At 36.0% G+C, this 25,922-nt stretch overlaps 1 protein-coding gene and 2 long non-coding RNA genes across 4 annotated transcripts in view; 1 reads left to right on the top strand and 2 right to left on the bottom strand.

The window, feature by feature from the left end:
* Positions 1-4,647, bottom strand: part of LOC147067156 (uncharacterized) — a 39,572-nt gene extending 34,925 nt beyond the window's left edge. Inside the window, exon 1 of the long non-coding RNA XR_015071545.1 lies at positions 3,493-4,647. This is a non-coding gene — a long non-coding RNA (uncharacterized LOC147067156). The remainder of the gene's footprint in view (positions 1-3,492) is intronic.
* LOC147067155 (uncharacterized) overlaps positions 1-25,922 on the bottom strand; it is a 561,518-nt gene that overhangs the window by 524,308 nt on the left and 11,288 nt on the right. The gene's annotated exons all lie outside the window — the stretch shown is intronic.
* LOC147067154 (uncharacterized) overlaps positions 10,785-25,922 on the top strand; it is a 30,965-nt gene continuing 15,827 nt past the window's right edge. The window contains exons 1-12 of one of the 2 annotated variants that reach the window (XM_085954895.1): positions 10,785-10,909; positions 14,505-14,628; positions 15,363-15,612; positions 15,952-16,097; positions 20,126-20,302; positions 22,088-22,225; positions 22,331-22,425; positions 22,664-22,829; positions 22,917-23,078; positions 23,227-23,332; positions 23,622-23,755; positions 24,762-24,866. In XM_085954895.1, the coding sequence (XP_085811021.1) occupies positions 10,800-10,909; positions 14,505-14,628; positions 15,363-15,612; positions 15,952-16,097; positions 20,126-20,302; positions 22,088-22,225; positions 22,331-22,425; positions 22,664-22,829; positions 22,917-23,078; positions 23,227-23,332; positions 23,622-23,755; positions 24,762-24,866 (1,713 nt within the window). In that variant the 5' untranslated portion in view covers positions 10,785-10,799. The remainder of the gene's footprint in view (positions 10,910-14,504; positions 14,629-15,362; positions 15,613-15,951; positions 16,098-20,125; positions 20,303-22,087; positions 22,226-22,330; positions 22,426-22,663; positions 22,830-22,916; positions 23,079-23,226; positions 23,333-23,621; positions 23,756-24,761; positions 24,867-25,922) is intronic. The other variant, XM_085954894.1, reaches the window with a different exon arrangement.

Here is a 25,922-nt window from a genome sequence, read left to right as displayed (position 1 = left end):
TGTTTACAAAAATGGAGAAAATTGAGTTTAGAGCTGTTATTAAACATTTTAATATAAAAGGGTTAACAGCAAAGGAAATAAAAAATGAGTTGGATTTAGTTCACGGCATATCTGCTCCTTCACTTGCAACTATTTATAACTGGTTAAATGAATTTAAACGTGGTCGTACATCAACAAAGGATGAACCACGCTCAGGACGTCCTGTAGAGGTGACTACACCAGAAATGATCAATAAAATCCACGATATGGTGTTAAGTGACCGAAGATTAAAGTTGAGTGAGATAATTGAGGTTACAGGGATCTCAAAAGGTAGCGTCATTTCTATTTTACATGACAAATTGGGCATGAAAAAAGTTTCTGCAAGATGGGTGCCGCGTTTGCTCACAGTCGACAATAAACGCAATAGGGTGGTGGCCTCTAAAGCCCTGTTGTCGCTCATGCAACGCAATCCGGATGAATTTTTTCGTCGCTTTGTGACTGTAGATGAAACATGGATACACCACTATACTCCCGAGACGAAAGAACAGTCAAAGCAGTGGATTGCGAAAGGCAAACCATGTCCAAAGAAGGCGAAAACCGTAAAATCAGCTGGTAAGGTTATGGCTACTGTATTTTGGGATGCACGTGGAATTATTTTCGTTGACTATTTGGAAAAAAGAAAAACAATAACAGGGGATTATTATGCATCTTTATTGGACCAGCTAAAAAACGAAATTGAAGAAAAACGGCCTCATTTAAACAGGAAAAAAATCCTCTTTCATCAGGACAATGCCCGTGTTCACACATGTTTACGATCAATGGCTAAAATTGAAGAATTGAAGTTCGAATTGGTCGACCACCCACCGTATTCGCCAGATTTAGCCCCCAGTGACTTTTTCCTTTTCCCAAACTTAAAAAAATGGCTAAGTGGACAACGTTTTTTTTCAAATGAAGAAGTCATCGATCGGACAAATGCTTATTTTGAGGACCTTCCGAAAACTTATTTTTCTGACGGTTTAAAAAAAATTGAGAAACGTCTAACCAAGTGTATTGAGCTCCAAGGAGATTATGTTGAGAAATAAAAAAAAAATACAAAAATAAAAACTGTTTTAATGCTTTTTTCTAAGGAATTATTGACCCACTGAGAAACCCGGGGTTCCAGCGGCTAGCTCAGAAGTCCATCGAACCCCGGATTCACAAAAAAAGAAATTCAAACGGTTGGAGTATAAATAAAACTCGGTCTTTCGTGTTCGTGACGTGGTCTTATATTTTCTTATCCTTTTTAGTTTCACAAATTTATATCTGGGTTTTTACGATTATAGTCGCAGGTCCTATCCTATCGGAAAGGGGACGCTTACTTATTTTTTTTTCTTTTTCAAACTTCGCGTACCCACGCCATTCCACAAAAAGGACTCTCGTGATTGGCCAAATTTTATCGCGTGATGTTTTTTGATTTCACGAATCACGAGGACCACCCTGGCGCAGGCGCGTCGAAATCTGGACGTTGCCGACAAGCGCGGCAAAATTTATTATTTTTGAATCCTTATATTTAGTCTTAAAATTATCTCTTTCATCCATCATCATTTTTACTTTTTAAATTAAAAAAAATACTTACGTGGTTGAGCAAGGAATCAGATTAGATGTTTTATGAAGCCGTTTCTAGAGGTCAGGGTTACGTTTCGACTTAAGCTACTAAATGATTATTTTACACCGGGAGAAGCCCGCCTGTAACAGGGGTGTATCAATTCGCCCCATCTGGATTAAAGTCGAAAGGTACGCCCTGATCTCATCGGCCACCCATCCAATTCCTTGTTCATCCGTTAAGTACATGGCATGATAACAGTTTATAAAAAAATTCAACTACAATCTAACTATTCTAACAAAAAAAAAAAAAAAACAACAACTAACTTTACGTATTGTTTCTATATTTATTTTAATTACTATTTTCCTGCTCAAAGCAATGCTCCTGAATAAGTCAGAGTTTGATTTATTTTCCTTTCTTATTATCATTTGTCATAATTTATTATTATTTTATTTTTCTCCTGTAATGTCGTGCGTTTATTTTGTTTTCGTAATGTTTTTGTTATTCTTCTCGTTCTTTTATACTAGTCAGCGGAGGGGTCGTGGAGCTGCAGTCTTCGACTCTTGGGCTGTCCAGTTTTTTTGTATTCCGAGAGGCTACATTTGTAGACGTTTGGCCCTCGTTCGGAATTATAGTTTCGTGTTACGCTTTACCTTTATTTTATTCTTGCTCAATAGGAGCATACCTAGCTGGACGTCGTCTGCCTTCGCGACCAGGGCGTGGTAGTGGCGTTACTATTGAGCCAGGCTCGTTCCGAGCAGCGGATATCTTCCTGTGGAAAGTTTTCCACTGATCTGCTGGTCTCTGGAGTATCACCTCATAGATGGACAGGTACTGTGTCTCCATCTGTTCCTATTACTGCGGGCAAGGCATCGTATAGCGGTACAACGGCCAGGGGCTCTATGTTAGAACTTGCGAGTGCAAGCTTCCCGGTCGAGATGACGTCATATGACATCATTATGACGTACTACCGGAGTGATAATAGCACTCGAGAATATTACGCTACTCCGACAGCGGCGCTATTCATTGTCACCATACACATATAGGTGTATCATAATAATATTTTCTATGGTTATTCTGTGCGCGGTCGGCATGCCTCGAGCGTGACGACACAATTACGTCATCTCGTCTGGTGCCACACGAGACGAGAGTTAGGAAATCGCGGTGCAGGCTCGTTGACGGCGGCACGGCTTTCCCACAGGTACTAGGATGGATTTTCACAATAAGTATCCTTTTCCCTTTCTTTTTTTTATAGATGGTTACACTTCGGAGGTACCTCTTGTTGTTTCACGATATCTTTCAGGCGTCACGTCCCTAGTCTCTCCATGAACCTGCGCGAGAAAGGAGAGTGCGCACTCTCCACACCATTGCGCTTACTTCGAGAGGTGGCTCCCTTTGTGCTTCCAAATTGTCTTCATCTGTATTTATTCTTTCTCTTTCTTTAGTAATTTATTCGTTCATTAGACTTCCTGTACTTTAAATTTATTCGAATTTACTTTATTAATTACTCCTACCCCATACATTAAATAGCTACTAATTTTATATAAAATCTTCCCATTGTACTTATGGTACTTACTATCACTTTTAATATTTTACCCTAATACCCATAATTATTTTGCAACATTGTATTGACTGTATAAATCACATTGATATTAAAAATTGAAATATTCCACCCTCTTATTATATTTATTTCTGAATCAGTACACTTAAAACTGTGTAATTAACTTTATTTTTAGTGAAACCCATTTTATTTAAAAAAAAATTGTTGTTTCGTTTTACGCGCCCGACATCCTATTCCAAGGCGCGCCGCGCCGATTTGCGGTGCCTCTCACGTTTTATTATTATTATTATTTTTTTCATTATTACGGCATAATGACTCATTTTTTTTTTTTTTTCACAAGCATACAATCTCTACTTTCATCCTCTTATACCTAATTTTAACTTATTATTAAAATTTAACATAACAACTATATACACTTCGTCGAGTGATGCCGTATTATTCCCGTTCCGTTTTCGCTGTGTTAAATTTACGATTGGTAATTTGTAAAGAAATAATAGTGACGGTCGTATACTATTTTCCTCGTTTCTCTTTGGATTCAAATTATTAACACGGCGTAACTTTGAAACAGGTTTCGCGCTACTGTAGAATATCCTCTTTCCCGTTTATAAAATTGTTTGCGATTTTCAATGTTAATGTTTTCGAATTCATTCATATTTACTTTATTTGAACGGAAAGAATTGGCGTCACTTTGCGAAGCGTTATTTTTAAAACTAGAATGTACATTTTTCGTACTAATGAACTTAAGATTACAAGGCTCAGAAAGTTTGTCCTTAATTAACTTTATATCCGTAATTAGAAGAATTTCCGGATGTTTTATTCGTATAATCTACACATTTCACTTCCAACAGGAACTCGGCGTTCACCCTTGACTCGAGGGTTGGCGACTGGTCCTGCTTCATCTCCTCGTGGTCGAGCCTGCGCCCGCACAGCTTCTTTGATTCCTCTCAGCTTGCGCGCCTTCTCAGCCCTCTTTTGAGGCTCCCTGGCCTCCCGTTTCCTTTTTGTCTCCTCACCAAATATCCCGTGGTCGAATAGGGTACACAGCATGTTAGTGATACCCTAGGAAAATCGGCATTTTGCTCGCCGTTTTTCGTCGCGAGTGGGCCGTGGCCTCTACGAGCCCTCCTCGCTGGATACCGTCGATGATGTGTCTGGTCTCCATAGGTGGGATTTGTGCAGCCATTCGTCGTACTGGAGACGCGCTGGTGCTACGGTCTCCAGCACGACGCTAGGCGCGGTCAGCTCCGTATGTGGACTGTCTTCGAACACCAGAGGAGGGCTCTCCCGGTTTGATGTTGGAGACAGCACTTCTTCTTTGATAAGGGTCACGTCGGAGTCTACTTTTTAGTTAACCATTTCTTGGTTGTTCCGGCTCCTGGATCATAAACTTTTATTTAGCGTTCGCGGGCGTAAATTTTATTTCGCGGGTTCGGAAGAATCCATGCGATTCTTCGAGCTTCACGTTGCCAAGGCGCCATTGAGATCCCCGGGGTTCCAGCGACTAGCTCAGGAGTCCATCGAACCCCGGATTCACAAAAAAAAAGATTCAAACGGTTGGAGTATAAATAAAACTCGGTCTTTCGTGTTCGTGACGTGGTCTTATATTTTCTTATCCTTTTTAGTTTCACAAATTTATATCTGGGTTTTTACGATTATAGTCGCAGGTCCTATCCTATCGGAAAGGGGACGCTTACTTATTTTTTTTTCTTTTTCAAACTTCGCGTACCCACGCCATTCCACAAAAAGGACTCTCGTGATTGGCCAAATTTTATCGCGTGATGTTTTTTGATTTCACGAATCACGAGGACCACCCTGGCGCAGGCGCGTTGAAATTTGGACGTTGCCGACAAGCGCGGCAAAATTTATTATTTTTGAATCCTTATATTTAGTCTTAAAATTATCTCTTTCATCCATCATCATTTTTACTTTTTAAATTAAAAAAAATACTTACGTGGTTGAGCAAGGAATCAGATTAGATGTTTTATGAAGCCGTTTCTAGAGGTCAGGGTTACGTTTCGACTTAAGCTACTAAATGATTATTTTACACCGGGAGAAGCCCGCCTGTAACAGGGGTGTATCACCACCCTCGTAGCATTAATCGATACCGGTTATACGAAACAATGCGAGAATTTGAAATTCTGACGAAAATAATTAAACTTGTAGAGATGACAATGACACCAGTACAATGCCAGGTAAAGCTTTAAGCGGAAATATCTGAGCCATTTATATCACTGAATGGCCTAAGGCAAGGTGACGCTCTGGCATGCCTTCTTTTCAATATTGCGCTAGAAAAGGCGATACGGGATGCAAAGATTGATGCCCGTGGCAGCGGCACAATATTTACTAAGCCTGTGCAGCTGCTGGCGTATGCCGATGATATCGACATCATTGCCATATCAGAATTGGCGCTGAAAAAGGCATTCACAGCACTAGAAGCCTCTGCTAAAAGAATGGGTTTACCAATAAACGAGGCAAAAACTAAATACATGCCTGTCTATGCCACACCAAGAGAAGTCGCACCAAAGTTAGATATTGGTGCATACAAGTTTGATACGGTCGACAGTTTCATATACCTTGGATCTCTTGTAACTCGACATAATGATATTACAGAATAAATCAACAAGAGAATCATGTCTGCGAATAAATGCTACTTTGGTCTGTTAAGACATTTTAAGTCCCGCTTACTATCTCGCCGAACTAAAAGCACTCTTTACAAGACACTTGTAAAGCCAATGCTCACCTACGCATCGGAAACCTGGACATTAACTCTGCGAAATGAACGAGCCCTGAACATCTTTGAAAGAAAAATTCTCCGCCGTATATATGGACCGATTAGGGATGGCACCAATTGGAGGAGAAGATATAATGCTGAGTTCTACGGGCTGTACGAAGATTGCAGCGCAGTTCAATCAATTACGATTGGGAGACTGCGATGGCTAGGTCATGTGCACCGTATGAATGACAATGAACCGGCAAAGAAAGTGATGTCCATCAATCCAATAGGACGTAGAAGAAGAGGGAGGCCAAAGATTCGCTGGTTAGATGGAGCTGCCAGTGACTGACGTATTCGGGGGGTACTAAATTGGAAAGCGGCCACACTGGATAGGGACAGGTGGACGGAGCTGTTGGAGGAGGCCAGGACCCACACCGGGTTGTCGTGCCCCTTATGATGATGTAGCCTGCTCACGCGTTGGAATTTGTGTACGCACCAGACGGAAAAACATAAAACATTGTCTATCCAAAAGCACTTCAATAAACAGAATTAAAATACAAACAATTTCTTTCTTTGAGTGGCATTGCAACGCATGCCGGGGACTCGCTAGTTTTTATATAAAAATACTTAAACATATTTACAAAGGAATGTAGGTACAGATTTGAAAATGTTTTCGCACTTGATTATGAAATATAATTAGGTCATGGCCCCTACAAGGGGGGGAGCTGACAGGGCTCTAGCCTGAGGGCCCAGCGTGGCAGCTCGACCAGTTAAGTGAGATAAACACACCATAAATTTACTCTGATAGTAAAAAAAGTCGCCTGCGGCACTATTTTACTTAAAAAATGCTAACATTTACAAATATGTTGCTATGTGATACAATTCGATGTGATATGACAATAATTGATATAAGTAAATAAATGATATTTCACGTGTAGGAATTTATTTTAATTATTTTTAGTGTGTTTCCTGAAATGGCTATATATGTATATAAAAATCGCTAAAAATACACAGAATACATACCCTTAATTTTACTTTACGGAACCCTGGGGTTCCATTGGTGATACCATTTAGGGAACTCTAAAGTGTAGAGAATCACACTGCCCTTAACCTTAGCGATAGGTTTGGGGCACACCAAACATCCTGGCCTGGGGCCCCGCTTCAGGATGTGGGGGCCATGAATTTGGTACATACCTATTTAATATTAATTAAACTAATTATCTACATTAATATATGCATAATTTATTATAACCGCGATTTTTTTTATCATAATTAAGAAACGCCTAATAAGGGCGATATACCTATTGTGTCAATTATCTATCGGTAGGTTGTACCTACATAATTAGGAAATAACGAAATGGGTCAAACATCCCACAAGAGATACTAATATTTTCGAAAAATAAATAAAAAATGACGTCGGTCGGAAAATGGCAGCCATCTTAGGATTAGTTTTAAAGTCGCGGTATTCGGCGCCAGGCACAGAAACTATCGTGACTTGAGCTGTCGCGTGATGGCAACCAATTTGTTACTTCTTCCTAACTCATATTCATTATATTTTCATATAAAACCTCCCCTCCCTTTTCACATGCCCGGGCCCTATGACTAAAATCTAGATAACAGTCAATCCGTGGCTATTTGTTCTAGGTAGGTACCTACACTTACACAATGACGTCTCTGGGAAAATTGCCGCCCTTATGCAGACTTAGAATGCCGTGCCGTTTCATGTTTAGTCTCAAAATGTATGCAAAATTGTTAGGTGCATACATATCTATGCACCTAATGCAACAATAATCTTGAAACAAAACACATTGGTACATATTATAATCTACTGAGGATTAGAGCATTTCCACGAAACCTACTCCCAAACGGCGGTCGTTTTAGATACGTGAAGATCTGAGGCGTTGACAAGTATGGAGCCCCCTGTTTGACGTTTAAAAATTAAGATGGCTGTACTTTCGCTCTTCGCTTCATGGAAAACCGCCACTGATTCTAAAAGTTGTAATGATCATAGCCGTTCCTTCAATTGCAGCTCTTTTTATTTAGCCGTCCCTAAGCAACGCATGTCCTGCCTACCCCCACGGAATATCACTGCACATACGGTACCATAGGCTTCAATGTGAAACTCAATGATTGTGGTTTTATAAAATAATATTCTATGAATACTATGACAATATAGGTACAACTTGGGGCTCATGAAAAGCGTAAATTAATATTATTTGGATAAATTCCAGCATATGGGCCTTCACAGCGTGGAGGTTTGTATTAATAGATTTTGTTTTTACGAGAAAAGGATGTCAGCCACTGGCTCAACCTATAAAGTCCAAAAAACTTCCAGCATACCCCGAACAGGTACGGTATGACATAGCCAAAAATAAACGTGCATAATCACCTAAAACGTTTTAAAAAAAAATGTCGAACGCCATTTTTCATAAGCCCACACTCGAGTTGCACGGTCATATTGTCATAGTTATTATGAAGTAAATTCTGATCACGGAGATCACTAGTCATGCTGCAAAATCTTTTTTTAACCCAAGCCATATTAATATCAGCAGCAGGCGTCTATTCACTTGGTGGTTAAAGGCCTCCCCTAGTTCTTTTCACTCTTCTCAGTCCCTAGTTATTTGCTGCCATGTACATGCACCATACATAAATATTTTTTTTCTATTGAAAATGTTGATACCAAGTTGATACCTAATTCGGTGCCGCGAGTGTTAACTTGATTAATAGCTCAGATGATTTTTGCGATGTAAGTAATTTCAAGCAAATTATGTACACACGTACCTACCGTACCGTCAATAATATTGATTAGAGTAGGTAAATTTTCATTTCCTTAAATTAAGTTTTCGACGGTTGGCGGGCGCGTAGGTAGGTAATAAAAAAAGTTGCTTAACTTTCTTTTGTGCTATCGATGTCATATTATTACCCATATTATAATGTTATATTATAATTTTGTTATCCCGTTTTCGTAAATTTTCAATAAATTTGACACGCAAGACACTGCCAGTTACCACATTTCGATTTTCCGGGCGAACATCCGACTTACGTTTCTCAACACTTTCTATGAGATTTATGTTTGCGAAACGAAACGGCAATATGACCAAGAATTTGGATTTTCTTTTGTTGTTTTATGTGAAAGCATTGGCGTATCACAATGTTATATCCGAGTAAGACGTTCCTGTTTAACAAGTCCATAATAGGCATCATTATAGTAGGGCGGGTTGATGAATGAGGCCTAATGAAAATTAGTTCACAATGCAATGGCGAACACCGGTAGGTACGTAAATGAGGATCTATTGTGATATAATGCCAGGAAAGTATATGCACATTTTGGGAACAAGCGGCTTTGGATAGACCTTGAGGCCAAGACCTACACAGGGTTGTAACTTCAGGAATAAGAACATAATATGCTTCTACGTTCTAACTGAAAGTGAAAGAGTTTAATTATAATTTAATCATTGAATTAGGTAGGTAGGTAGGTATCTGAAATTTGTTGCTCAGTCTGTTGATCAATAGCTTGTGACGAGGGCGGAATGGCCCGGCTGGACAGCGAGAGAAATCCCTATAGGTCAACAAGCCCCAAATGGAAATTGAAGCTCTTGACGTCTTGTTGCTATGTGTGTTATAGTTCTATCACCCTCCGTGACGTTCAAGGATTCATTCAGTTTCATGACGTCAAAACTTTATTAAAAATAATTACAAGATAAAAATAACTTTTTATAGGTATACAACGTTTTTAAATTTTCTGTTGAATCATATAAACTTGACTTGACTAGCTTAAACGATCAAAAAAATTTGTACTTGATAAAAATACTGAATAATGAAATGTCATTTCATATTGATTTATATATTGATATTGGTATATATTATTTGTTAATAATTTAGTTGCTAGGGGACTCCCTAGCAACCAATAATGGTATCGAAATAACTTTTCATACAAAACAGAATTAACTAAAAATGAATTCAATTCTACTTAAAGATGGCTAAAAGTATTAAAAAATGCATTGGCATCGTGTTCGATATATTCTAAAAGTTCAAATGTCTAGCTAGTCGGGAAGTTAATTAAAAATCGATTGCAAGATTTGTACCGGACAAACAACCACCGGAAAAATAAGAATACGACCTAAGAAAAACGTTGTAGTAATAATAAAATAGGTGTAGGTATATATTTTTGTGAAGGTATGGCCGGTTTGGATCGCTGGTTCGGTCTCGCGACTCTATAAACAGTAGATGTTATTTTTTCAATGTGCGTTAACTAACGCCGTTAGTTCCAGTGCAAGAACCTAATCTACTTTACTCTAATATAATATTTTGGGTGTCCTCTATATAGTGTAAATAACTAAGACGGAAAAAAGTGTTATCCACTCGTCTTAAAGAGATGTCTGTCTCGTTAGTTCATTATAAATTTACGAAATCTAGAAACAGACGATGACCAAGCTCGAATATATGAATGGTTTTGATTTTTGAAACAAAGTTTTCTATGTTATTTCTACTGTAAGCATGTTGACAGCCGTTTCGGCCTGTGAGACCATCTTCAGAATGTCGATCATACCTTTCGAATGTATTGTTACGATAAACGGGTCTTACGTAATAAATTATAGTATTGAGATTTGTACTGTTCGTATTCATGCTTATTTAAACAAATATGTTTTATGCTCAAAGACTTATTGACTTATATGTACTATAATTATTGCATAACCTATAAGTGGGCACTGAAAGCTTTGGCTGCGGTACAATAAAATGGGCTGCGCGGCCTCAGTGGATACTTTATTTGATTTGACATTTTTGCTAACACCGTGTTGAAACGCCACTGGGGACGAAATGTGCTAGAGTGCACAAAAGCGAGTTTATAAAAGGGTCTGAGTTTCCCGGGGCGGTTTTCATATAATTTGCGTTTTTTGTATGAAATGTACGCGGGCACGACGCTCGACAAATATTTACTGGGCAAATTGAATAGCGAAGTGGCAATGGGGTCGACTAGTTATTTATCGAAGCCGCGGTTGGGAGCTCGCTCCGCCTATGGAAATGTCACCACTGACAAAGAAAACTATCACAAAAATAAGAAATCTAGATTCAGGTCAGTCAAAGAATTTTTGAGTGTTAAGATTAAGACAATAATTTGATAGGTATACTACGCCAAGAATACCGTGTATAGTGTTTTAGTGGAAGATGGGTGAGTTCCGTTATTTTTATTTAATTAATTATAATATTGTATGTACATATTATAATATGTTACAGTTTGGGCAGTGGCATAACTAACGGAGTGTAACCTGTGTAACCCGTATGAAACATTTGTGACAATGATTCACATTGGTACTCTAAATATAATTCATAATTAATTGATTTAAAATCTCTAAATATATTGATATTCGTCCATCAAATCAATATTGTATATGGTTATAGTAGTATCTAATAACAGAAAAAAGGCGCTAATTTTTAAAACCAAATTGTTCCATAATCCACCTAATATTATTTAACTCAAAAGGGTTTGAGTAAATTTAGTTGAATGCCTCTGTCTAGATCAAAATATTACCGACCCAATGGAAAAACATTAAATATTAAGTAATGTAAACTGTAAAATAATAATCACAATTAACTAAACCGAATAGCTAATAAAATTATAATATAATTGACAATATTATTGTCTCCTGTATAGTTCTAACTAAATAAATCCAACGAAGAGTTACAAACTGGGAGTAGCTGATGATCATGCAACATTTTTATTTATTATTCCAATTACTTGCAATTGTGTATTACACAAAGAGATTGAAAGACTTTTTTTCTTATTACCCTGAATCCTAATAAAGTTTTTATTGCGGGAACTTTTTATAATGAAAATACGTTTATCATAAATTGGTTGTAAGCTTGTGTTGATAAAAAAAATACTCAGTGGGGCGTTTTTATGTCCAAGTATGGCCCATTTGCAGCAAAGTGTACCTAATTTCAGAGAAATAAAACTTTCTCTCACAAAACGAGTACACACTGACATTTGTGTGCTACCTCTGGGGAGGAGTCCAATCTCTTTGGTATTACAACCACTAGGTAATAATATATTATTATTATTTAATAAATTAAGACGGTACTTCAATGAAACGACAAATAATTTTCAACTATAGGTGCGACGAAATTTTGGACTCGCTGGCAATCGGAGAGCGAACGTCGAGCTGTGAATACGTCAATTTGTTTCGTGATGGTGACGGGGGTATTAATTCTTAAATCGTGCAACGATGACTAAAAAACGTTACCCATTTACTTGAAAAAAAAAAACATGTCAATGAATATATTATTATTGTTACTAATAGAACAATAAACAGAACATTAAATGGACGCATTTTGGATTTATATGACAAATTATATTTCGTTCGGCACGCGCCATTTGCACAATCCGCGCATCGCCTAGCCACGATCTTTTTAGACCATGCCTCAACTAAGGTATAGCCTTAATAGTTTCAGAGCCATAATATTATGTAGATAAATATAGATACCTATAAGTCGTAGGCCAGAGGTCAAGGAACAGAGGTATATGACATAAAATGGAGTAATTGTGAAAATTTTGGGGGGTAGGTACCCGACGATTTTAAAATTGCGCATGGAAAAAACAAAAATATTGCAACCTCTCTCAACATGAACTTAGAAACAAAGTGGAAAATCATTTTGCCGCCGAGCATCCAAGTTGCCTTGATATACAAAAAAAACATTGAAGTCAATATTGTTTTTATTAAAAATTAAGCAACTTATGTAATCATTTTTATTAATCTTGTATATCTGGTCTAGGCAGACGGCTGGGTTTGAGATGCCCCCAATAAATTAATGTAAAGAGGCATCCATCCTCAACGTTTGTAATCATTCAAAGAGAAGATTTGAAATAAAACTGCGAAAATAATTATGTTTAGTTGAAAATATGGCGATATTATTGTGCAGTGTTCTAAAGTTAAATTCTAACTTATATATTTATTTTTTATTTTTTTCTGATATCTCGTTGAATTTGCTAATAGAACGAACGGTCGATCGAATGACATCGACCGATAGGGTAACCGGACGAAACAGAACACGAAGAAACAAAGCGGCGACAAAACAGAACAGCCAGTGGAAAAATAAAACATTCATTTTTGTCGTATCTATTTATTAATTAAATACTTATAAAACTTAAGTTTATAAAATAAAAATGTAATGTTCTATATTAATAATCACTGCATATTATTGGCCATTTGGCGTAGAAACCTCAATTTATCTGCTTGATTTTGATAATCATGCACAATTCCACAGAATTATTAAACTCATTATTTCGTTGTATCTAGTCATCCAAGCATTTTGAACATGGATTGGTCAAGACGAGATATAGGTACCTAGGTTGCCGGCAAAACCGAGTTGAGTCCCGTTTAATTAAGGCTCTCCAGCGACTAGAAATGCAGAAATTATATACTTAATTTGATTTTTGTATTGATTGAAAACCTGTGTTATTAAACATATTATAGAGATACGACAATTTAAATATTAAATGTTATATTTTTCCTGAAATGTCATAGTTCGGTTTATCGGTGTTCTGTTTTTATCACCGTTCTGTTTCTTCGTGTTCTGTTTACCGCTGTTCTGTTTTGTCAAAGTTCTATTTGTTCATGTTCTGTTTATTCATGTAACCATTGATTGTAACCGATCAAAAGAATTGAAAATAAAACTAACAAAGCTTTTGCAATGATAAACTTTCTATGTTGTCCTTTCAATAAACTTTCACCATCAATATGACGAAAAAACTTTATATTGGCGCCCACCTATGTTGTATTATTTTAATGCTATTGTATTGTATACTGAAAACAGGAACAGTTCGGTTAAGTAAACATTGGACGTATAACAAACTTTTCGAAAACTGTTTCCGATCTTTAGGTATAATATTTCCGAACATTTAACAATATTTTATACTGATTTTGTCCATGTAAATTTGTTTTACGACGGGGATGGAAAACATTGTTTATATTATAATAATAGCTATTCTTGTTCTGGACTAGATTTGGACAATATAATATGTATGTATGTAATATTAACAATTTGAAACTTTTAAATCATCCCGCGTTTCGGTGATCGGAAATCTGATGAGTTGATTGGTTGGACATCAGTCATCACACTTTTGTCATTTCATTTAATTTCATGGTTTTGTTTAGTTTTATTTGATTTCTCCAATATAAATTATTCGACAATGCACTACGTGATATTACCTTTTTATACTTACAGATAAAAGTAGCATAATAAACGTTGATCATATTATAGGGCTGTATTAAGTTTTCTATAAACATATTATTACATTATTAATAGATTTAGTTTGAGAGAAATAAGAAGAGAGTGAATATTTATAACAATGTGATAAAAGCGGTTTGTGCAAATATCGACTGTTGCTATAGCAACATAACAACAAAAATGCGCCTAGCAACGAATAACGATCTCATGACAACAGAACAGTGTCCAATTCAATAAGACGTGTATAAATTTGAGTTCCCATGTCCGGTATCATCTATTTATTTTGTGTTACAAACTAAATCATGATATCTAATATTTATAACTTAACAAAATGTTACAATGCATGGATGAAAAAGGAGACGACATTGAAAATGAATCCGTGTATCGATCGTAAATGATAATAATGTAGTAAGTAGGTAGTGATTTTGGTATTTTTGAATCAGGAAAAGTGCACCCAAGATGTCGGAGTATGGAATAAAGAAACGCTTGCCCGATTACACAGAATACGCGTACAAAGAAGCGGTTTCGCGCCTCAGATATTTTCTCTCAGAAAGCTATGCGCCGAGTGTAAGTAACAAACTTTTTTATATTTAGGTACCAACCTACCCACTTACCTATATCTTCCCCCTATATTTATTATTTAGGAATTACTGATTATACAAGCTGCATAAGATTTTATTGTGAAAGAACATACTTACCTACCTACTCCTTATGAAGCCACTTATAAAATAAATAAGTAATAAATGTTTGTCTGTGTGACTATTAATCAATTCAGTGCTCGAAATGGAAACTTTATCTATAATTTTCTGAAAATATTAACATATTTATCTAGGTACCTAATTGTATGTAGCTATATTATAATTATATAAAAATAAATGGCTTAGATTTTTTTGTTATTAACCCACCTAGCTCAAACGGTCAAATGGAATAATAGTTTTTAGACTTGTGGCATGCAAATGGTGTCAGTGCCGCAGGTGAAAACAGGGTTTAAGACAACTCATAAATAGGTAAGTATTATTTTTTTACCATGAGTCTGACAAGTATCACATTAATCTTTAAAATATATATATATTATAAAGTAGGTACCAAAGTGAATTTAATTACTTTTTAATAACACACGAAACGGAATGCAATATAAAATTTTTCAACGAGATGGAGCGATAATTTCAGGGATTTCACGAACCGGAGCTCTGTTCCGATGCATTTCGAGCACTGGATATTTTGCTGATTATTAAGATTTCCTGCATGTCGATTCTGTTATCTTTTCATTATTTGAAATACGTTATGCATACATTTTACAGTCTAGAAGTTCTAAAGTTGGAGCCACCTCCATTAAGAATTTAGATGAGTCGGGTGATGAAGGATATGATTTTGCTTCGAAGCTGAAATACCCCACTACTACTTATGGAGGCCTGAGGACTTACAATCCTGTCTACTTTCCACCGTCTAAAGCCAGCGTCTTGGCTAAAAGATATCCCTTTTACCCGAGGGACAACTACCGAACGTATATTCCCTCAGATAACACGATTCCTCTCCACATCAACGCCAATGGTAAGAAAAAAGTATATTATTTACCATTTACTTCAATCAGTGGTAAAACTACATATTGTCAAACAATTTTTTTTTCAAAATCTATTAGGTACTCACCATACATAATCTCCTAACAGGAAAGATTACATTGATCTCTTAGTTAAGATGTAAACAGAGTGATGAATATTAGTTCTCAATATTACATGTGATGTCACATTATGATGACGTGTCGGCCAGAATGTAGAGTCATACGTCATACTGTAATCCGAATGTTTTAATAATAGTATTAGGTACCAATCTGTAAAGCAATAAAATATATCGATAATCGTGTGAATACAATAAATGGTCTATGTGATATAGATACGAATCCAGCTCTTTCCGGGGGACCGATATCGGAGCAATCCAATCCTGCGAAATATATGACGGGAGATCCGGATCTCATGGGATTCATACAAAAACAAGAAGAATATATTGAACAACTCGAAAGGGAGAGTTCTTATTGCAGGGTAAGAAATCACTTTCTTCTATCAAAATACTATTTAGGTGGTCCCTATTTAATTTGTAGAATTCCATTTTAACCCAATGTTTACGGGCTCTTTTAATTAATTTTTTAATTAACGTGTTAATTTGCATTTGAAAAGCAATTAGCAAAAACACAATTTTGTGCGGCCCGTAAGCATTGGGTTAAAATAATATTAAAATCGACAAATTTAGTTTTTTAGTCTGTATCCAGTCGAGTTGTAACACTATTATCAAGATTATATAAATAAATAATTTGTCCTTGCTTATTAGCGTCTGTATACGTGCATGGATTTACTGGCACCGATAGTGTGTAAATTAAACTAACGCGATAATAACTGTTCACACGCAGAAGTGCTTACTGTCTCGTTAATCTCATTCTTCAAGCGAAACGCGTTGTTGTAATTGTATAGTGCTGTTTGACAGATTGTGAAAATTGGTAAACGTCAAAATGCTTTGCGCGGAGTAGTTCGTATTTTTTCCGGCGGGTTCAATACTATCATTCTACTGCGCATGCGTATTTGTCATGCAAGTTGCAACTATCACATGAAAATTCAGAAGCCGCTAAACTTTTTTGATGCAAGCAGGCATGCAACATGTACGATAATACGTGTTTACATTTGCATTTTATCATTATGGTCATTGTGTAAACGGGCTATAATGTTCGATTGCTTGTTTGATAAGTTCTATCCCACACCTTTTCTCAAATAGACTCATATTTTATGAAAAAAATTAGAATTGAAATATTGATTGGATTTTAATACATTTTTTTCAATATTGAAAAACATGCTTCTATTTCTATGAGATATGTTGTACTTTAGACTTGTACACAATTATTCAAGTTTTATGAGATAGGGTTTATTAAATTAATACAAGCCTTCAATATGTTACTTATATGTATACCTACAAAAAGAATTCTTATTTACTCTATGATGAACTAATAAGAAACTACCTAAGGATATGGAAACTATTAAACAATAATAATAACCTACTTTTAAATTATTTTAAACTATGGTACTTACCTATGTTAAAAAGTTTCCCGAATACTGGAATTATGTTTGTAATGAATACTAGAGTGAATAATAAGGAAGAATTTGACTCTTTCTGTAAGTAACATAATATGTACAAGCAAGGAGAACCGTTAGTTCATAATGTTGATAACGGTTTTACAATGGAAATAGCTATGTGAAAAAACCATAAGAATAATTTGTGTAATGTAATATTTTTAATATCAGTAGCAGAATTTCAAATTCTGAGTCTATTTAAGTGCATTAATGTGTATATTTTACTAAAAGAGTATTCATTCAATTTTAATTCTTACAATATTATCCAGAGAGAATATCGTCACTGTTCTGGCAGAAGATACTAATTCGAAAAAATGACATATTGAGTTAGTTATACCAAAATGTTCCTTATTTCAAACTTTACCGTCTGGAAAAACACACTAATTTTTATAAAATATACATTTACTTAAAAAAAGTTTTCTGCAAACGCACTAAATGAAAAATTACGAAATGTTGCCTGGAAATAACAACTAATTGAGTTAGTGTTTTCTGCCAGAACGATTTTTGCTTTTCACCTTATACTGGCAAGCTACTTAGTGTCTATATTCTCTACATTCTACAACAATATGATCTGAGAGATTGACAGAGCCTGATTAGCAATTATAAATATTGCTTTTAATCATCATAGTCCTTTTATTTATACATTTATAATTTTATAATCAAAATCGACAACAAGCCACTGATGTATAAAATATATTAAAAAGATTATTTACATGTAATCCAGGTGCGTTACCTAACAACCCGTATACATAATCAGAGAGACACACTTTCTTCTGTGATTTGTCTACTTGAAATGATAGTATACACGAAAGGTTATGGTACCAGGTCGGGAAGTGGTCGTGACTCCCAATCTTCACCTCCGTAACTTGGTACTTGATGAGAATCCCGCGCGTACATCGGATTCGTCGGAATCATATAAAGTTTGTTTTACAATTTGTCTACCTGAGACGATAGTATACACGAAAAGATATAGCACCATGCCAAGGAGTCGACGTGGCTCTAACTCCTCACATCCTCGATGGGCACCGCGAGCGCACCTCTGATTCACCTGCACAATATGATATACCTACACGGTCTATTTTGTAATTCGTCTACCTAAGACGATAGCAAGTAATACACGAAAAGTCACGGTAGCAGCATCGGAAGTAGTCGTGAATCCAACTCCTCACTACTTAACTTGGAACTACAATTACACTGTGTGAGCATCTTAGTTTTGTATGTATATGAGAGATGCAGTATGACTTTGTATATTATTTAACGCTGGCCATTGTCAAGAATATAGGCATGGTGCCATTGTATCCAGCCAGTGTATTGGTTACTTTGGTGTTAGCATCATTCTTCTTCTTCATAATGGGAACCTCATGGCCGAAGGTCGTGACTCGTATGGGCTCCACCCCTCTGTACACCCAACTTGAACGTGTTCGAATTAACTACATATTCAATATGTGCTTCTACTAACAAAGCTCACGTGACTCTTCTAACATGAAAGACGCAATTGTTTCATTTGTGATGTATCTACCCGAGGCAATAGGAAACCAGAAAAGCCATGTTTCCAGTCGTAAAAGTGGTCATGCCTTTCACGAATCACCACGTAACTTGACTACATGCACATGGTTAATTTTCTATTAAGCCACTGCTGAAACACTTTTTCGTAATAATTATGAGAGATGCAATTTATTTTATGATTCGTCTGCAAGAGCCATATGCAGTAACTCAATTGATGTTTTCTGGGACAACAAGGTGTCTGTAGGTGGATGTATTTTCGATGAAATTGTTCGCCAAGACTTGGCTCTTAGTGAAGCTGGGCTGAAAACCGTCTGAATAATGTCTTCAAAAATGACCCGTGCCTTAAGCGCAAAATGTTAAACCATTGTGTGCTTCCCGTAATCACAAGTGCGTGTGAAACATGGACCCTAAGTAAAGGAGAGACCCAGAAATTTATAGTAGCACAGTGTGGTATAGAGAGGTGCATGCTGGGCATAACGCGAAATGAGAAAAAGCGGAATGATTATATAAGAAAACAGACAAGGGTTTGCGATGTAATAGTGTTCTCTAAAAACCACAGATGGAAATGGGCTGGATACATAGCTTGAAAAAGGGACAACCGATGGACAAATGTAGTCATCCAGTGGATCCACAAAACGTCCGCAAAATAGACCTAGAGGCCGCTGGATCGATGAAATGGTTAAGTACTGTGGAAGTACGTGGCAACGCAACGCACAGGACAGAGAGAAGTGGAATCAGCTTGGGCTTCATCCAGCAGTGCATTGATTCAGACTGATGATGATGACTCTAACGATGCTACTTTTCCACCAATGATAGTTACTCTGAAACTCCCTTAAGGGGGGACATGCTCGTCGAAGGTCAAAATTGAGTTTTTATTGTATCTTCTGTAAGGCTGTAAGACTTCAAAATTATATAAATAGATTATCTACAATGTTTAAGGAGTGTCCAGGATCATGGTTTGAAAATACAATAAAAACTCAATTTTGACCTTCGACGAGCATGTCCCCCCTTAATTAATATGTCTTCTACTTGTCATTATTTACATATGTACCTACTTATAATCTCTACGCTCTATAAGAATATACTATTGCAGTATGTATATATCTCATTTTTTTTATAAAAATACCTAGATGATTTTACGTACTTAAAATTTTTCCCTAAAACTATGACAATGGCTTGAGAATATTCTGCATTTTTCTCCTGGCAGAAAACACTAAATAACACTTAGTGTAATCAGTACCGCTGAAAAAGACAAAATGTGTTCTGGCAAAAAACACTAATTCGTTTTTTTCTAAACAAATAAGAAAATTTTTCTTTTTTTTTTACTTTAATCTTCTTAATTTTAAAAACTTCAAAGTCAAATTACTCGAAACTAGTATTCTCCAATTAGTGTGTTCTGCCAGAACAGAGACGATATGGAATAATGAAATTATTGTTTGGTTCAGGATGAGCTCAACAATTTGCTGGGAAAAGTGAAAGAAGTTATATCAGAGAATGAGTCGCTGCATGAGAAGCAGAAGAATCATTTGATCTCTAGCGTGATGGAGGGTCGTGCTGCCAGAGGCATAAGTGATTCCGATGAAAACGATGGAGACAGCACCGGTCTTGAAAGTGACGGAAAGGTAACTTTTTCATCTTTCCAAATATTTCAGTTTGATCTTACCGAAGATGTTGAAGTAAACCTTCTCTACTTTATTAAGCCCAAACATATAAATGTGACGATGAAAAAAGGACTCATAGCTTCGTTTGATCTGTAGCTGACTTCATTATTGTAACCTGCATATCGTCTTTTAAGAAACAACACCGTGTAAGTCCCCATTTGGCGGTTTTGAGTTTTGAATAACATTCGGTAGGTAAAAAAATCCTACACCGTGTTCCTTCTATGGAAAAAATCTTTTTTAATGAAAAAATGTTTTTTTTTTAACTAAACACAAAAAAAATAAGTTAAAAGGTATCAATTTTCAATTTTTTGAGACGTTTTTTTGTTTCCCCTGAAAATTTTAATTAATTGACTTCCGCGGTGTTGTTTCTTAAGCGATGATATGTCAAAAACCTCAAGCATTGTTATGCCCAATTCTTGAAGTTGCCAAATCGGTGTAGCTACAGGGGTAGTCAACCTAGTCCCTACCGCCCACTAGTAGGCGTTCCAGCTTTCATAGTGGGCGGTAGAATTTTTAAAAACATTACAGATTCAGTAGCCACCTCAACGACCTTAAATTGGATATGGAAAAACGATTGACGAAAAACGAAAAACGAAAAAAATTGGAAATTTATGGTGTATGACTGTATGAAAAATCCTTTTACTGCAAATATTGAAGATGCTGATACAACTTGCAAGAATAACTGTTATAAATTAGATACGATTAAGAAAGTAAACATAGATTCGATAGTGGTGGATATGAAAACCTATGGTAAAATAAAAAAAATGCCTGTCTTATATCCAAATATGTGGAAAATGGTATTCAGTTTATTGATACCTTTCACCTACTTCATATCTTATGGAATCAGGCTTTAGTGCTGTTAATCATATTATTGTGGCCAAAGAAAGAAACCGCCTGAATATTTCCGAAAGAGGAGAATTTCGTTTGTTCCTCACAAAAATTGAGTCAGATATCCAGTATTTAGTTTCGCAGCATCAGCCTCAGGGGTCTCATAAATAATTTCATTAATTAAAATGTAATTTCATCACACATCATGCCTGTATGTATGCAAAGTATAAATAAAATGATAGATTTAACTACAGTCAGTTGTTTTATAAAGATTTATTCTGCCAAACTTAGCGAAAGTCTGACATAAATTGTTTTATAAATTTTATAAAGTTACTTCCCCTACGTTATAAATCACCATTACTATGGAACCGGTGGGCGGTTATAAAATTTTACTACTAACAGAGATACAAAAGTGGGTGGTAGGTATTAAAATGTTGACTACACTGTAGCATATTGTGACGATACGCGGTCATGATGAGTGAAAATGAAGACGGGCTAATTTGAAATGATCGGGCGAGAGAGGAATCATCAAATGGTTTTCTCAACATGGAATTGAATCGTAATTATTTACACAAGTTTACAGATTGCAGATATTTATATTTAGATGAATAATGACAGATATGTGAAACATGTACCTATGTCGATCTTATCGAAGAGTAAAAATAATGATGGCGGCTATTTATAAACAAGACGCTATGTTTCAATTACAATTTGCCAACTAAAAAAAAATAATTTGCTCTGGCAAACACTACTGCTACTGCCACTTTTAATTTTCTTATAATAGCCAAACTTTTTAATTTAACTCAAAAGCTGGTCGATGTCGTTTGAAATTAAATAAGTCAATTTTGTATAACATACCTATCAATGTTAAGAAACTAAATGCTTCTAGATATAAATAGTAGTTTTAAAATGTTCCAGTATTCGTCTTTGAAGATAAAGAAATCATCATTAAAGCCTTCGAAGCGCTTGGAAGGACCCAACATCGTGTTCGAATCCAAAATATCGGAGCTCGAAGCGCAGCTAACGCAAGCCAATATCGCTTTGAAGAAATTTCAGGTATACACCTTTTGTCACTGGCACACGATAGTTTTATCATGTTGACGGTTATAAATCTGTTGTAAGAATTTATTAGAACTTACGTTGCTACATTTTTCATTTCAGGATGATAACCACGAATACCGCAAGAGAGTGGCAGAAGGCATTCTAGATTCTCCATCCCTTGACAGTTTCAAACGCCAGATTGACAATTTGCAAAGGTTAGATTCATTCCTGTTCACAAAATATTCATTTAAAATTTTATGGCATATCGAACAATGTCAAATTAAAATAATAAATAAAATGAAAATTAATCATATAATTTTGTGACGAAGAATGATGAAATCCTTAAAATTATGTTTTGATAATACTGTATATTTATGCATTTTATTTAATATACGGCATGGGTGGTAACTTGTTGATGGAATTATATTATGGATATTTTTAATTGACTCGCAGAGAAAAGACGGCGTTGGAAGCTCAAGTTTCTCGTTTGAAAGACTCTCTCGACGGACAGAAGGAGGTGGATTCCGATATGGTGACCAAAATGAAGAGGTCGGCTGACATGGCTTATCAGGCCAGCCACGACAAGACGCAGCTCGAAATGGAAATTAGGAGGCTGAGGGTGAACAATTTGAAACTTGATATATTATTATTTTATTGTAAAGTGATAGGAGGCCCGATGGAATTTATGAGGACGTATTCATTGCAGGAAGAATTAGAGAGGCAGCAGAGCCGAGTCCGAGAGTTACTGGGAGAACAGGCCAGAAGAGTGATGGAAGAGAGGAGCGCCGTGGAGAGGCGGTATTGCTCGCAAGTAGAGCAGCTGACCAGCGATCTCACCACCCATTGGGACTCCGCCACCAAGCTACAGGTCGCATATTTGTCTATTTAACTGTTGGCTGTGTAAAGGGAGGCGGTGGAAATAAAAGTTAATTATATTGTTCACTGACATGTGTTCTGAATCTTTGAATGGTAATGTTGCATGTTGGATGGTTCATTGGTACATTGGTACATTGCAGCTGGAGCTAGAGAGGCAGAGGCGTGAGGAGACAGACCTCAAAAGAGAGCTGGTGCAGAAGAATTCGCAAATCGAAGATCTCAAAATGGAGCTCAAGAATAAAATTGGTGAATGTTAAATAAGTTTTTTGTAAATAAATGAAAAAGACCACTGTACAGATTCAATATATTATTCAAAAACCATTGTGTATTTTCTTAGATTTTGTAATGTAAGTCTATTTTTCTTCATCTTTATTTTTAAAATAATCATTCATATATTTCGATAACTTTTTTGATATAATATGTAGTCAATTTCTTTGCTAGGTTGATGTATTAATTCACAGTAGAAACTTGAATTTTCTTAAGCATTTTTTGTGTGATTCCATTGATATGATATCTGTTGCGATTGTGGTTATAGCTTCACTCCAAGCGGACATTGCGCAGTCGCACGCCGACAAATCGGCGGTGGAAGAAGAGCTAGCTGGCAGCCGTCTTATGCTGGAACGCCACCAGCGCCAGGCCAAGCACGATGCCAACCGACTCAACTCTGAAGTGAGCCAAACATTACCGATTACCGAAATTCCTTTCACATAAGAGTTTAGATTCATTATGAAGGAGCTTATCAAATTCTATAAAAAAATCGGTATCTGTACTTATGTACGCGCGTTAGAAGTTATACTTCTTTGGCGTAACAAAATAAAATAATCGCACACCGCGTTAGTCAAAATTCACATCAACCAAAAATATTCAAACAGTTAGAAAATAGTTTTCACATAAACTAAATAATATGTAATACCAAACAAAAGTAACGTACCTATCACACTTAAAAATATTAAGCTTAGTTTTGACAGCTTATCACATATAATTTTTATTTTGGCCAACAATAATAAATTCGTTTCCTAGGCAACGGAACAATTCTTCGTACATATAATAATAAACTCACTTCACTGCCTAGGCAACGGAATAAACTATAATATTATACTGTATAATCGTCACGATTGCATTATCATACTGTGGCGTAAAGGCAGTGCGTTCGGCTGATAACCGAACAATCGTGGTTCGAATCCAATCGAGTGCGATTTTTTTCATGTGAAAAAATAAATTATGTGTTGTACATGTCACACGCCAAAAATACACTCTGATCTGATTTTCCAAACGCGCCTAAAGACGTATAACTTCAATAATATAACAAAAAACAAGTGAGGAGCAGTTTTCACATCACTGCATGCATATTCATACAAGAAATAGGATTTCAACATGACAATGTAGCTGCTTTGTCTAAAATTATTTGTTACAGTTTGGCTCGACTGATCCTCCTTCAAATACTAAAAATATTAATTAACATAAAGAAATAAAAATAGGTACCATTAATAATGGATCATTTAGAAACAATACCTCATTTACAAAATATTGAATTCAGTAATATAGAATTTACAATCGCATACCGGAGCACTTGCATTCATTCAATAATCCACAGCAGTTTAATTAGAATACATATATGCGTAACCAATTATAGATGAATATTGATTTGTGATTGAGTTAAATTATTTGCCATCAGATACAGTCAGTGAGGCAGCGGCTGGACCGGGCCGACGCTGATCTTGTTCACTCCCGAAGAGAGAATCTTCGTCTCATCGATCAACTCGCCAACGTCGAGAAGGAGGTCAGTTTTTCGTACACCGTTTTGCTTTCAAGTTTCAGATCATGTCTATTATTATTTAGACTACTAGTATGGCAATCTAGTTTGATGAATATATTAATTGAGTCGCTTAGTCGCTAAACATGCTCTGGAGGTTTTTTTGAGTTTCGAGTAAATCACGAAAAACTGTTTTGTGTATTTACAATGATGTTGATGCTAGTAGTTGTGACGTTTGTATAGCGATTTAAACATATGCTAATAATCATGGTTTGAATCGCGACATCTGATTGGTCGGCTATGTAGAGTTGATTTAGTAACCTGTTATTTATCCTAGACGGGGTTTGGCGACTCAAGTCGATATTCATTTTGAGTTTTTGACGAAACAGGGAGGAATTTAAAACTCGCACCTCGATAGGCTGGTAGACATATCAATATAGCACATACGTACATTCTAAATTCTTACACTACCTACAATTCTTTATTGAAAATTCGCCCAGAGCTTGGTGACTCAATTATTGAATGTTTGAAATATTTGAAACAAAGTTTTTGTAAAGCCTACGATTCTACAAAAAATTGTCAAATTACCAAAATCTTTGCTTCCCATTAATATTGCTAAAATTGTAATAAGATTTTTATATATTACTAGCTGAAGTACCCGGCTTCGTACAGGGTCGCTTCGTGGTTATATTTATCTTAGATATTTAAAAAATAATAAGAGGTAATTATTTTTTTAATATTAAAATATCTGTGTTATACAATATGGCAATATGAAAATAATTCTAATAGGAGTAAAGGTCAAACAAAAGACCACTACATTAAAATCGAATCCAAAATATGCAAACGTTATTAATGTTATTAATATGCAGTAAAAAAAATCAAAATTGCATTGAACAAACAAACGACAAACGTTGTATTTTATATAATCCTAATTTAGAAACCTTCGCAGGTGTGCGCACAACAACTGACAAAAGTTTCATCGCAATCGGATGAATGGTATAGGAACGCATACGAATAGAAGAAGAAGATGATTTTCTAATTCAGAAATCTTCGTGGGCATGCGCACAACAACTCACCAAAGTT

Source organism: Rhyacophila brunnea, unplaced genomic scaffold (genome assembly GCF_057557595.1).
Source record: "Rhyacophila brunnea isolate RB1 unplaced genomic scaffold, BYU_Rbru_1.0 scaffold_4, whole genome shotgun sequence".
NCBI classification, from domain to species: Eukaryota; Metazoa; Arthropoda; class Insecta; order Trichoptera; family Rhyacophilidae; genus Rhyacophila; species Rhyacophila brunnea.
This window is presented reverse-complemented; position numbering and strand designations above follow the sequence as displayed.